Source organism: Fragaria vesca, linkage group LG5 (genome assembly GCF_000184155.1).
Source record: "Fragaria vesca subsp. vesca linkage group LG5, FraVesHawaii_1.0, whole genome shotgun sequence".
Taxonomy (NCBI): domain Eukaryota; kingdom Viridiplantae; phylum Streptophyta; class Magnoliopsida; order Rosales; family Rosaceae; genus Fragaria; species Fragaria vesca.
The window spans coordinates 6,445,353-6,458,541 of NC_020495.1; the positions used below are offsets into that span (position 1 = coordinate 6,445,353).

Genomic DNA, 13,189 nt, shown 5'->3' on the forward strand with positions numbered 1-13,189 from the left:
GTTAGCCGACGAAAAAATAATTCGTCAGTCTGGTTTTTTTATTTTCGTCGGCTAAAACCTTTCTTCTGGTAGTGAACGGTTGTTTACCAAATTTTTATATCTTAGAAACTTTAGATACAAACATTTACATATAATCTTATCGACGACCTTTGTCACGAAACACTTGTAGAAGTACATCATTGAGCTATATTCTTGAAACTAGAGTATGGTTTTAGTTGGGGATTTTAAGTCTGCATACCATTTTCCTAAATCATTTCGTACTACAATAGAAGGAAAAGAAAGACTAAAATGTTTTGTGAACCATTTTTTATCCTTTCATGTAGAATCTATTTTACATGTTAGTTGATGTGGCACAACCCCGTCATTTATTGGTTGAGCGATGTATATGTCACATAAACCGACACATAAGATGGTCTACTTATGTAATTTACCAGACCCAGCATTGCTTGAAAGAAAACAATCTCACAATAAAAAAGAAGTGATGTGTGGGCCGTTTGTTAAACCCAAAGCCTACTATACTTAAACCCAGATCCGACTGTGGAGAATCGAGAGAGTTGACATTGAGAGAGAGGGAGAAGCGAAATGGGGAAGAAATGGTGGGCGATCGGAGTGGCGGTGGCGATAGTGGGAACGGTGAGGGAAGTGAGCAAGCAATACGGTTGGGACAAGGACGTTTTGATCAAGGTCTTTTCTGAGTTGTCTGATCGGTTAGGGATATGGGCAATCCCTCTCTACGTTGCCATCCACACTCTCACTCTCGCTCTCTGTTTGCCCTACGCCGTCTTCTTCGAGGCCGCCGCTTCTATGCTCTTTGGGTTCTTCCCCGCCGTGCTCTGCGTCTTCGCTGCCAAGCTCCTCGGCGCTTCCCTCTCATTCTGGATCGGCAGGTACTGAATAGTTAGGGGTTTGGTTTTGTAGCATCAATAATAGCTCAGTGGGATGAAGCTAACTATGAAGCCTAATCCCCTTTTGTAATGTTAGCTAGCTTAATAGGTAGTGTTGTTGAGGACTGCTTTATGCTTTTGTGGTAGAGCTTAGTTGTCTCTGAGATGTGATTCTTTGGCTGGATGTGTTACGAGTATGAGAAAGCAAGGGTTATAGAGTGAAGGGTTCTTTGTTTTGTAACAGAGGATCAGATAGAGTGATAGTCTGTTGGCTTTGTTTGTTTAATGATTGATTACATCAGTATATAGGAGTTGTTTAGTTTTTGAGGGAAGGGCAGGTTTCAATTGCGATATTTAGATGAGGGCTTATGCATACATTTTAATTTGGACAAATAGGGAGATTGTTAATCTATCAGAATCAGTGTGAAATGCATAGATATCATGGATGAGGATGATGACCCGGACTTAGAATCAGGTACAAGTCTTGGTATCATGAATATGATTGGCACTAGGCTAATATATGAGCAGCATTGCTCCTTCGACCCTGCTTTCTTTATATTAAGTGAAATGCATAGTAAATACGATGGATGAGGATGATGATCCAGACTTAGAATCAAGTTCAAGTCTTAGTTTCATGAATATGATGAGAGGTATACTAATCTGTGGGCAGCTTTTTTTCATTAAACCCTGCTTTCTTTATATAATGTGACTAACTCCATAAGCTTCAATATTCACTCAACTTCAATTTTCAGGGGAGTAGAGTTCTGTTTGATTAGGTTTCACTTTCTGTGTGTTTTTCTGTGATTGCTTTTGGAAGTACTGTAATGCTTTTGTTACATTCAGGTTGATATTTAAGAGTTCAACTTCAGCAATGGATTGGGTACAAAAGAACAAGTATTTCGCTGTACTTTCCAGAGGAGTTGAGCGAGATGGTTGGAGATTTGTGCTTCTTGCCCGCTTCTCACCAATGCCTTCCTATATTATAAACTATGCCCTAGCTGCGACAAAAGTTCGGTTTCTTGTGGATTTCTTGCTTCCGACAGTTATTGGATGCATGCCGATGATTTTACAGAACACGTCGATTGGCAGCTTGGCTGGTGCTGCTGTTTCTTCAGGCGCTGGCTCCCAGAAATCTAAAGTTTGGTCTTACCTTTTCCCTTTGTTAGGAATTATATCGAGCATTCTTATTTCCTTGAGAATTAAGAAGTACTCTACTGAAAAATTAGTGACTGAATCCTCTCCCATCCCCAGCGAGCATTCGCAGGACTCTAATAACAGCAACGACTCAAATAACAAGGACCTGAAAAAGGGTCAATAGTTGACACTGGTCTTTCTGCCAGTAATAACAGATAAACCTTGAAACTCGATGTAGTGTTTCGATCTTCTCTCATTGATCGATATTATGCTAGCGAGATTGCTTGTAGCTAGTCTGTACCATTGGATGATCTGCTATTTTGATTGTTATCATGACTAGTTAAACTGCACTATGGGTGATATCGTGTGCTCTCTCGTCCCTGCACTCTAGCGTAGGAAGAGGAGTGTACCATTACAATGTTCACTGCGGAGTAAGATGAAAGATCTCTTCACATACATGGTGCGTTTGTTGCATCAGTTATCTTTGTTTGCTATCTTTGTTCGCTGGAATTTTAAACTTTTCCCCTATCTATCATGTGGCAGAATTCGGCCCCAATAATGCTTTTTCATAATCATCTAAATGTTGGAAACAATCCCACCTTTGCTTCCATATTCAAAAATCAAAATAGTCTCAAACAATCCCATCTTTATTAGTAATTTGGCTATGGTATCGTTTACAACCCTCTTTATCAACATAATCCACTTCCCACCCTGGCAGTGTTGAATAGAATTTGTGCTAGTGTGAAGCATCATAAACGATTATACTCACTTGCATTCGATAAATCAAAATGAGGCTTAAAACTTGTAAACAAAGTAAAATAGCATCATGAATTAGAAATGAATAGAATGTATTTACTCAATTTTAAACTAATCCGATTCCTTGCTAAATTTATCCTACGGTTTTGATCTGCAATGATCGCAAAGAAAGCTCCATGTGTAACAACTCTAATGATGATTGATCAACACGGCCAATTTTGTGGAGAGAGATACTTGTTAGCATACACCACAGGTAGACACAGAGAGACATGGCACATTTTCCCCCCAATTTATGTTTAAGTCCTCTATTTATACAAAAAAAAAAAAACTTATAAATATAAAAGTTTGGATATATAGTATATTTTGTGATTGATAGAGAAAAAATCGTCTATAAATAACAGCAATTGCCATCTGTACGTTGGATTTTGGATAGTATCATAAACCTGGTTGTTACTCTCTGTAACCCAGCTCACTTTACCACCTAAGCTTGAGCTACCAGTTAACCCTTCATTAATAATCCCTTTAAGCTTTTATTACAAAAAAAAAAAAAAAAAAAAAGACCCTTTTGAGTTCTCTCCCCTCCTTCCATGGTTGTATGCCCAGAAACATAAACCAGAGGAAAATGGTTAAGCTCTTAACCATTTTCTTAGCCCTTTCGCTCCCCTGCGCAGGCATGCTCGCTGTGTTCGTTCTCTACAGCTGTCTGGTATGGTTCGCCACATATACTACTACTCAGGCAGAGCCGCCTCCGGTACCGGTCAAGGGCTTTTCGGCCTCCGATCTCAAGAAGCTGCCGAAAACTATCGGGAAAGAGCTAACCAGGGCGGTGGAGTGCGCGCTGTGTCTGGACGATATCGAAGCGGAGCAACTGGCGCGGGTGATTCCAGGTTGTAAGTTGTAACCACGCGTTCCACCTCCAGTGTGCGGATACCTGGCTTTCGAAGCAGTCATTCTGTCCGAATTGTAGAGCCAAACTCCAGCCTCATCAGTTTCTCATTTCCTCTGATGAAAATCCATGCTAGAAAATTGGTTGGTATATATATTAGTATCAGCAGTCAGATGTAGTCATGTAGAAACAGTAGAATAATGGTACGTATGTAGCTAGGGTTTTGACTTTGATCGAATTAATCATGTACAATCTCGGTTAATCATATTTTCATTATTAGATTAAAATGATCGTTTCGATCTTTACATTTTTATTAGAGAACTGTCGAATAGGATACTGGATTTCAGTTTCCATTTGAATAAAATGTTCTTATTCTTAGCAGTAACTTGCAGCACTGGATCCTCGATTTAAGATAAATGTTCATTTTGGTTTTGCTGTTGTCAACTGGTCTACCATATTACCCTTCTTCCCGGAAGCTAAGCTTTGATATTAGCTAAACAAGTGGCCGGTATTTTCAGAAGTTTTGCGGATTTAGTGTTGAACGTACTCTGGCCATTTGGGTATCTATTTTTGCCTCTCTGTGTGTCTCTGCACTGTTTTTGTAGATTATGGTAAGTAGAATTTTCATCTGATTGTGTGATTTTCCTTCATTGCTCATTTAATTGGAAAATGGTGGCCTGGATGTATTGTTCAATATCATGCTCTATCTGAACAGTACGTTGAAATCTAAAAGCCAGCCAGCTGAAAATAGAAGCAGAAGCTTCTCTTCACCTCTTTCACTATAGTGCATTTGCTTAGTGCAATTGAGCGAGGTACAAACATAACAGCAAGCACCATAGTAAAATTTCAAGAGTTTTAATTATTTGCTCTCCTAGCTCACAACTCACAAGTGCTCTCTGCGATATCCCTACAATCACGCCATATTACAGTCATAGACACATAATTAATCTGATGGAGACATGCAATAGTATCATAGAATTATTTTGGAAAAACCAATTACAGTTACTATGCTATATATAGGCTGTAATTATTTTAGAATCATGGCCAATTACAATATTTACAATGCCATATAGATAGAGGTTGTAATTATTTTGGACCTCACACTGCACATGGTTCATCAGATTTCAGTTAAAGGCTAGCTAGATCACCCGAAGCATCAACATCCACCATCTCCACCACGCACTTCTCATGTTCATCCCCATCACTCTCCTTGCTTCCATCTTTCCCGTCATAATCATAGCACTGCTTAGCATCCACCGATTGAACTTCGGATGTTGCTATACTCAGAATCACAGTATCCGTTACGTGCTCCGGTGCAGGAAGCTTATTCCGCTGATCAACTGTGACCTGCTTGCGGTTTCTGTATATGGCGTAGAACAGCATCTGAAGGAGACCCAAGACAAAACCTAACCCATTCGGAAGCTATATGAAAAGACAAAGGGCGATCTTGTTATTCTGCAAGTAATTATTACTGGGAATGTAAATGTAATTTTTGGTTAAAATTACTACTTTTTTTTTTTGAAATAACAAAATTACTGCTTACTGCTATGAATATATCTTTGAGGAGCATTCCATAAGAGAACCACAACACGCCACTCAAGGTAAGGAAGAATGATAAGGTGAACGGCATAAACTCAACACTTCCTGTGCGGATCACCTGTGCCTGCATTTACAGAAGGGACACTAATTAAGTAAATAATTATGTAACTAGAAGAGAGAAATTCATTACTTCTATATAGGAAAATTGTTTCTTGCCACAAATACTATATTTTGCTTAGTAATACTTAGTATATATAGATTTGAAAACATTATCGATATATAAAGGGACCTTACCACAATACTCAAGGGCGCTGCAGATGCACAGATGGTAACGGCAACATTGATTCATCCGAGAACCAACGCACGGTATTCACTATGAACTGCATAGCTTATACAGACAACGATTAAGGAGAAGAGTCCCAAGTTCATAAACCCGAATAACTTGATAGTTAATTTCTGTACTTTGATCAAATTTAAGAAATTGTAAATCAGCGTTAATTAGAACAGGAATATTAACAGGTAAGCTATATATTCAAACTCGATACTTTTATGTAATTTACGTACCCTTGAAGCGTTTGTTGCATAAACAATGTACATGGCGATGTACAAAGTCTCCATTACACTTCCGAAAGTGTTGATTGTGATTAAAAGCACCATATTTTGCTTTACTATGCCATAGTAGAGCCAAAGCGTGGAACCAAACAGAGCTACCAAATAGGGCAGCGATTGGAAACCCTCAGTCGTTTTCTTTTTGTAAATCCGGTAAAATGTTGGCCTGGAAGTAAACAAAATTGAAGCAAATTATATTTTTGTACTACATAATGCATGCACCTGAAGAGAAGAGATACGTTGTTCGATCATCAGTTACTTACACTGGGGCTAGGTAAACCATAAAGGAGATCACATCACCTGTCATGAAACGCGAAATTGTATAAGCATTTAGAAATCAAGGAACTCATTCAAATGAAGTATAGATGGCATGATAACAAACAATGCGTAACTGATAGACATTGTAAAACCCGTTCGTGTTCGAAAATTGACATATATTACCTATGACGACAAAGATAAACGCCAAATGATGTTGGCTATCTGCAGCAGCCATATCTGGAAGAAGATGGTCCTTCTTAGCAAGCAATAAAATCAGAGACAATAACATAGGAGACAGAAAACTATATAGCTTCATCTTTGAGGAGAGAGAAACACACTCCTTTATGAACACACCAAGAGACAAAATGACTATCTTGTCGCATTACATGCACGTAGAAGATTAGAAGTCTGGTAGGTGGTATATGGCGGCCATATTAATGGGATGCAAATCAGTCCATTTTTACTAAATGAAAGAGAATTGGCTTACCCCAAAAGGCAGGGCAAAAGAAAATATCTCCCTACACGTCATGAGCATTGATATGCTCCTGGCCTCATCTTGTTTGAAGATCCTTCCATTCATGTTGCTGATGCTTATTTAGATGATTTAACTGGTGTTTCTAGAATTAGAAGAACCGGGAACACTGTTATTCTTTTTTTAGGGTAAAGGAGATAATTTTATTGATCAAAGATCATAACGACCATAACAGTCAAACAAGAATAGTCTGAAGACCATACAAACAGCTACCAACTATGAGTTGAAAAAACAACCTCAAATATATGGTCTGAAAAGGTGGACATTAATAAACTAGAAAACAAATAAAAATAACTTCTAAACCTATACAACTTTGAAGCGAAGCCACTGCCCTGGTGACTATGACGCTTAAGACCTAATGGTGTACCTTTCCACCCAGCGGTCTAGCAAACCAACTTCACTCAAAACCAATATAGGCTAGAAATTATCACTCCTCCATAACTCAACGCAGGTTAATCCAAAAGGAAGAATGAAGAAAAGTAACGCCCTAAGGCCCAGCCCACCCAGGCCCATTGCTGTAGCCAGGGAAAACCCAAGCCTCGCGGCCCAAACTTCTCCTCTTCCCCTCTAGATTTTCTAACACCGGGCTCATCGTCGAAGCCACCTACCTTCAGTCTGGTGGTCTCCACCGACCTTCTGCCATAGAAACCCTTAAAAGGCAACTCGGCCTCTGTCGCTGCCACGCTCAATCACCTTTCAAAACCCTAACCACGCCGAACTCGCCTGCAAACAACGTCGCTCACCTCCAAGCAACATACACTATCCAACAACTCACAACCACCCTCACCCATCAAACAACCACAGTAAAATCGATATGGCTTCGGTAATTCACCGCTGATGGAACAAATCGACAGCCCCATTAAAGAGATTCGCGAGCACAGCCGAAACCAAAATGCCTCTGCCTTGATAAAGATCAGACTCGAGAACACTGCGATCAAGAGGTCTTCCTCCTCACCAAAGTTGTCGCCGCAACCGCTGCACCTAATTTCAGAGCAAGAACCTAATGTCGCCTTGACGATCTGTGCACAAGAAGCCCTCTGCACCGCCCCTGTTGTGATCAGACAGCAACCCCTCCCCAAGATAGAGAAAAGGGGCGATGTCGCCGCTGTTGAAACCCTAGGGTTTCTCCTTCAGAGTTGCTCCGTGAAAGATGGAGGCACTCCCAAAACTTTGTATCAGTAGGCCAAAAGTTAGTTGGGAACACTGTTGTTCTTTAGTTAGTCTTTTATCTGTTTTTTCTTAGGCCTTTGTGCCCCTAGTGTAAGAAAAAAAAACACATAAGCCCTACTGCAACCATTACAAAACAATGCGGCTATAATCTCCAAAACAGGATCTACTTTTCATCAAGAACTTAATTGTACACATAAAACCCTAAATCCTATGGAATACCTAACTACCCTGAGTTATATTACATTATTTATTTGATGTGGGACGAGAATTTAAGCCGCGTCATCATCGAAAAAAAAGGCAATATGTCGTCTTAATTATCTTATTCGTATTTTAATATTTTTTTTCGTTTTATGATTCTTTTATTTAGCGTTATTTGTTTCCTTTATATTTGGGTTTAGCATCCATTAATGTTAGATTATCATTGTGTTAAGTATGGATGCATAAATAAGCTTCATAGATTCATAATTCATACACTTTTATACCTTTAAATGTAGGATTCTATACTTATTTTTTGTCAATTGTGAGTCATTTATTTGGTTTTTGTGTTTTGTAGGTCGAGTTGGAGAAAATGAGATTTTGGAGCTAAAAGTCAAATAGAGGATAACAACCGTGCTTTTATCTTGAGTTACCTAGAAAGTACTCTGATGTGCGTCAACTTTAAGGTATAAACTGTACATGCTCATAAGGAATTAGGAGGCAAGCCATATACCATTAGAAATATACGGTTACATTTCTCAGGAATTTTACGGAAGTATATTTGCATTATTTTAGAGCAAGTTATGAAGATTTGAGTGAACGCAACTCAGGGAGGCAGATTCTGACGAGTTTTGCATATCTCCTCATGATTCCAATTTGTAAAACCCAAGTTCATCAATCTTAACACTACAAGGAAGATTGTTGAACGTGTCTACATATATGGAAGGTTACTCTTGCATTGACTATAATAACCTATTGTGTTATTTGAAGAGAAGAAAACTATTCCATGTTGGACAAGGAGAGTTTGAAAAGCCCAAACAAAAGAGGATTTCAAGAGGCATAAAAGGCAAAAAACCAAAGGACGAAAAAAGACACATATAACACAGCAATATTTCCAGAAGAAGAGAAGAGAGAGAGCCTCACCATTGTTGGACCTAAGTTCTATAATTCTTCCATTGTCTGTTTCATGCTTTATTTATTTTTTTAGTCATGTATGTTTTCTTTGATTATTGATTTCTAAACTTCTAGTTAGGGCTAAGATAAAACTCTAGTATGATTACTCTTTTTCTTTAGTTGATGTGTTTTTGGATTCAATGGATTGCCATGTTAAACTCTTAATCACCATTTCAATAATAATTTTATACAAAATCTTTGTTCTGGCTCAATAAGACTTAGGTTTTGTTTATTAGTTATTTGGTTGAAGAACATGAGGCTATTGAGTTTATTTAATTTTGTGATTAGAGAGTTATGAATTAAAGAATGCAAGTATTTGATCATAGTCGATATTCTTGTTTGCATGATTTCCTAGTTCTTTTGTGCTTAATGGAGTTGAACATGTTTGCTTGAACCTGATCATAATGTGAAGTAAATTATAGTTTGGCTACTTGAGTTCTATACGAGATTAATAAGTTAATTAAAATTTATTGGTTAGAAGAACTTTAATTGTATGTTAGTGATCAATAATGCTTATGTACGAAAATCTTTAGCATGTAATCTAGAAAAGTCAATTGCTATCAACTAAAGATGAGGTAGGAGTATTAGGTGGTGGATTCAATATTTAGCATCTTCATAATTTGTTTTTCAATTCTTAGATATTTCATTGTTCTCTTGTCTTTAATTTCAGTTTTTATTACTTTAGTTTTCTGGTTTCAATCCAAAAACATCATAAAATCGGTTTGTCATCTTATTAAGTTTAGCATAGTTGTCAGAGTAAGTTGTTTTAATCAATCATTGAGGAACAACCTCGTGATTGCATTTTTATTCTACATGCAATTAATTCGTGCACTTACGAATACTACATTAAAATTTACAATGTAACAAAGCTCCATCATCACGTTCTGTGTAGGATCATGGAACTTTCATATCAATAAAAAAACCACATATTAGAGAAGTTTCTCTATGGTTATTTTGTACTGCTCCCCCATCCCACCCCCCCCCCCCCCCACAAATTGTTACTGGATTCTAGCTTATCTCATATGAGTTTCAACGCTTGACGGAATCTCTTTCTATCATGTTCATGCTTCCCATATCATTTGCTTACAATAATAACTAACTTAAACCCTAGTGTTTTAATGCGGCAATTTAGTAAAATTTAAAGCAACGTACTCCTGCTCAAGTGCTGAATACACACAAAACCTCGATTGAAAGTTTTTTTTATTATTGTGGTTAATGGTAGTTGAAATATTGCCCGTTTCGGGTTGATGCCATATTATCAAAGACATAATATGATACTCATACATAGGAATATGCGTAGAGATATTAGTTCTGAAGTATGTGAGCATCATAGTTATTGGGTCCAAGCGAACAATGGAAAACATTGAATTAGTTCTTAATTAAAACTTAACAGTCATGAATGTCAAAAATAGAGAGTTTATATCTTACTTGTTGTAATGTATATACCATATGTGAAGAATCCAGCCCCTAATACGTAAATACATTATCAGTTAAAGATATGTGGCCACCTTTATTTATATCACTTTTAGGTTAGGTTTGATCCATAGTTTTGCTCACGCATGCACACAGTATAAATATCAAGAGTGGTTAATTGTTAATGTTTGGCGGGTAGGTTAATACTTAAGCATGAAGTGGTGTTATTCGTATGATATGTAATTTGGTAAGAGACAATTTTGGTGCCTGATCTTGCAGCTAAGGGTCGATCTCTAGATTCATGCTTATATATAATGGAAAGATTTGTGTTTGCAGTTGTCATCCTCCACATGGTTTTTGTATTTCCAGAATTGATAGTCTGATAGTAAGTGCTCTTAGTTATCATCAGAGTAAACTAGCTGGTTTCTTTTGTGAATTTGGATCGGATGGAATCATGGTAGCAGGGGGAATGCATTTACTAGGACATATAAGACCTGCTTCCATTTTAACAAGGTGTCAAAAATCACATAACTAAACTTCCGCTTGTATAGCCAATTATATTTCACTGAACTTCTATTATTCCAAAATCACAATGTTTCATTAGATGCATATGTGGGGGCACGGCTCGCAAGTACAGGAAGGGACCTGAATCGTTGAGGGGAACGAAGCCATAATCGTCATCAATACTGCGTCTTCCATGTTACTGTTGGGCAGAGGACTGCCGTAACAACATATATGTACTAGAAAAAATATAGACCACCCTAGGTCACGGCCCTTGAAAGACTTAAGGACTCTGCAGACACTTTACAAGAGGAAGCACGACACGAAGCGGTTTGGTTGTCGCAATGCGGCAAGCCGTTTGCAGTGAGAGGAGACTGGAGGACGTACACAAGAAGTAAACCAGAACTTTCAGCAGCATCAAGGAAAGCTTGGTGCTATAAATGGTGCATTCGGGTTCTTGTGTTTGGCTCAAAGCCAGGACATTGCGGGTTACGTAAGCCAATATTAGGTCAGCTACGAATTAGTTAAAATCATAGCATTAAGTCTTATGACAATTCTAAATGACAACTTCTATTAGTTAAGGATGTCAAAAAGATAGATCTTAGATCTTACCTTTTGAAGAAAGAAAGAAGAAAGATCTTACCTTTTGAAATGTATACATAATGTGGAAATACAAAATCGTACCAACGGACATGTAGGAAAATACGATCCCAGCTAAGTTTGAAGCTTACAATTCAAAAGTGTATTTGACTATATTCCTGTATTGCACCTAGATCGCTGAGGCAAATAGGCAATATACGAATGGCGCGGTTCAGAATACCACTTTTCGATTTCTCATATGCTGTGTATATATACATGCATATTCGAAAGGCCTAATCTGTTTAATTAGTGTTTGAAGGACTTCAACATGATGTACAGACTCGAGCATCGTACGTTGTATTGATAGAAATTAAATACAAACAATGAAAAGATAGAAATGTTATTATTCCAAGGAAAAAAAAGGAAATGCTCTCGAACTATGTTTACTAGGGTTTAGGATTTAGGATCCATGAAATGGAAGTTGAACAATTCATCATAATATGATACATAGACATATACATACAAATATTAGTTCCGAAGTATGCATGTGAGCATCATAGTTCTTTGGTCCAAGCGAGCAATGAAAAACATTGAATTAGCTAGCTCTTAAAACTTGACAATCATGAATGTCAAAAATAGAGATTTTAGAACTTACTTGTTGTTGTGTATATATCTTATGTACGTGACGAATCCAGCCCCTAGCTATACTGCTATAGTATACGTGAATACATAATCTATACCAACCACATGTTGAAAAATATATAGTCCATCCCCCTAGCAGCATCACTGCATGCTGTCTCCCACCTAATAAGCCTAAGCTTGCCAATTCAAAATGATTCTGTATGCAAAAATAATTGACCACCTAGCTAGATATCGCTATGACAGGTTGCGTATATTCAGTTCAAGATATCAGATATGTGGCTAGCTTTTAGCTAGGTTAGGTTTGAGATCAGTGATTTTGCTCACGCATGCAAAGTTGCAAACAGTAATACACAGTATGAATATCAAGAGTGTGGTTGTTAATGTTGGCGGTAGGTTAAGACTTAAGCATGAAGTGATATCGTAGACTCGAGCATGTTTGAATTGACCATGGAACAGAAGTGTAGTATATTTGTTCAACTTCAACGGCAGAAATCTCATTGACAAAATATAGTATTCTTCGACGTATGGGGTGTCAAATCAGTTATATATAAGACGCTCGATCTAGTTGTTTAGTAGAAGATGCATGTCAAGACTCATGCGGAACCAAAATGTTTTGTTCAAACCAAGAGGGAGTAATTAACAAGGTCGTTTCATGGCCTTGCTAAATTCAATTTGTGTGAAAATGTTCTCTGTTTGTTTAAAGGAATATCCGAAATGGTTTATGAAGTATCAACGTAACAATATCGCATAATCTTTTATTATTTAAAAAAATAAAATAAAATATCAACGTACCGTATCCTATTGACATATTTTGATTTTAACGTATTAACATATTATAACTTGTTGGATACCGATCTCGTACCCGTATCCGTAAAATATAAGAGGTTCCTATGACTCTCGTGATCTACCTATTTCATTCTTTCTCTCCAATCCCCTTTCCCTTCATATTCGAAGTTTGTAACTGTAAGCATGTCATCAGCATAATGAAATCAAGTAATAGAAAGGAGACTCAAATCTGCTTTGGCTCTTCATTTTAATCAAAGAAATGACATACACAATAGTAAAGAATTCACTAAAATGTGGAAAAAGCTCCAAAGGAACACAAAAAAAGAAGTGTATTGTTATATAAATCAATAT

The 13,189-nt window shown here is 37.5% G+C and overlaps 2 protein-coding genes and 1 pseudogene across 2 annotated transcripts; 2 read left to right on the plus strand and 1 right to left on the minus strand.

The window, feature by feature from the left end:
* The first annotated feature begins 503 nt into the window (after nt 1-503).
* Nucleotides 504-2,530, plus strand: LOC101306628 (TVP38/TMEM64 family membrane protein slr0305-like). Its single transcript, XM_004299152.1, has 2 exons — nt 504-887; nt 1,728-2,530. Exons 1-2 carry the CDS (start codon nt 583-585, stop codon nt 2,200-2,202), a joined length of 780 nt encoding a protein of 259 aa, XP_004299200.1. The 5' UTR covers nt 504-582; the 3' UTR covers nt 2,203-2,530.
* Nucleotides 2,531-3,396: 866 nt separating this feature from the next.
* LOC101299968 lies at nt 3,397-3,796 on the plus strand (annotated as a pseudogene).
* A 992-nt stretch (nt 3,797-4,788) lies between these two features.
* Nucleotides 4,789-8,451, minus strand: LOC101300257 (bidirectional sugar transporter N3-like). The gene is given in 7 exon segments (XM_004300998.1): nt 4,789-5,082; nt 5,204-5,323; nt 5,494-5,655; nt 5,764-5,974; nt 6,072-6,108; nt 6,250-6,288; nt 8,439-8,451. Coding segments are annotated over 7 exon segments (876 nt in total).
* Between the last annotated feature and the right edge of the window lie 4,738 nt (nt 8,452-13,189).

Excerpts from the sequence above, each read along its gene's own strand:
- LOC101306628 (XM_004299152.1), top strand. The coding sequence starts at position 583 with ATGGGGAAGAAATGGTGGGCGATCGGAGTGGCGGTGGCGATAGTGGGA. Across the intron at positions 888-1,727 it reads CTCTCATTCTGGATCGGCAG|GTTGATATTTAAGAGTTCAA; the intron begins GTACTGAATAGT and ends TGTTACATTCAG.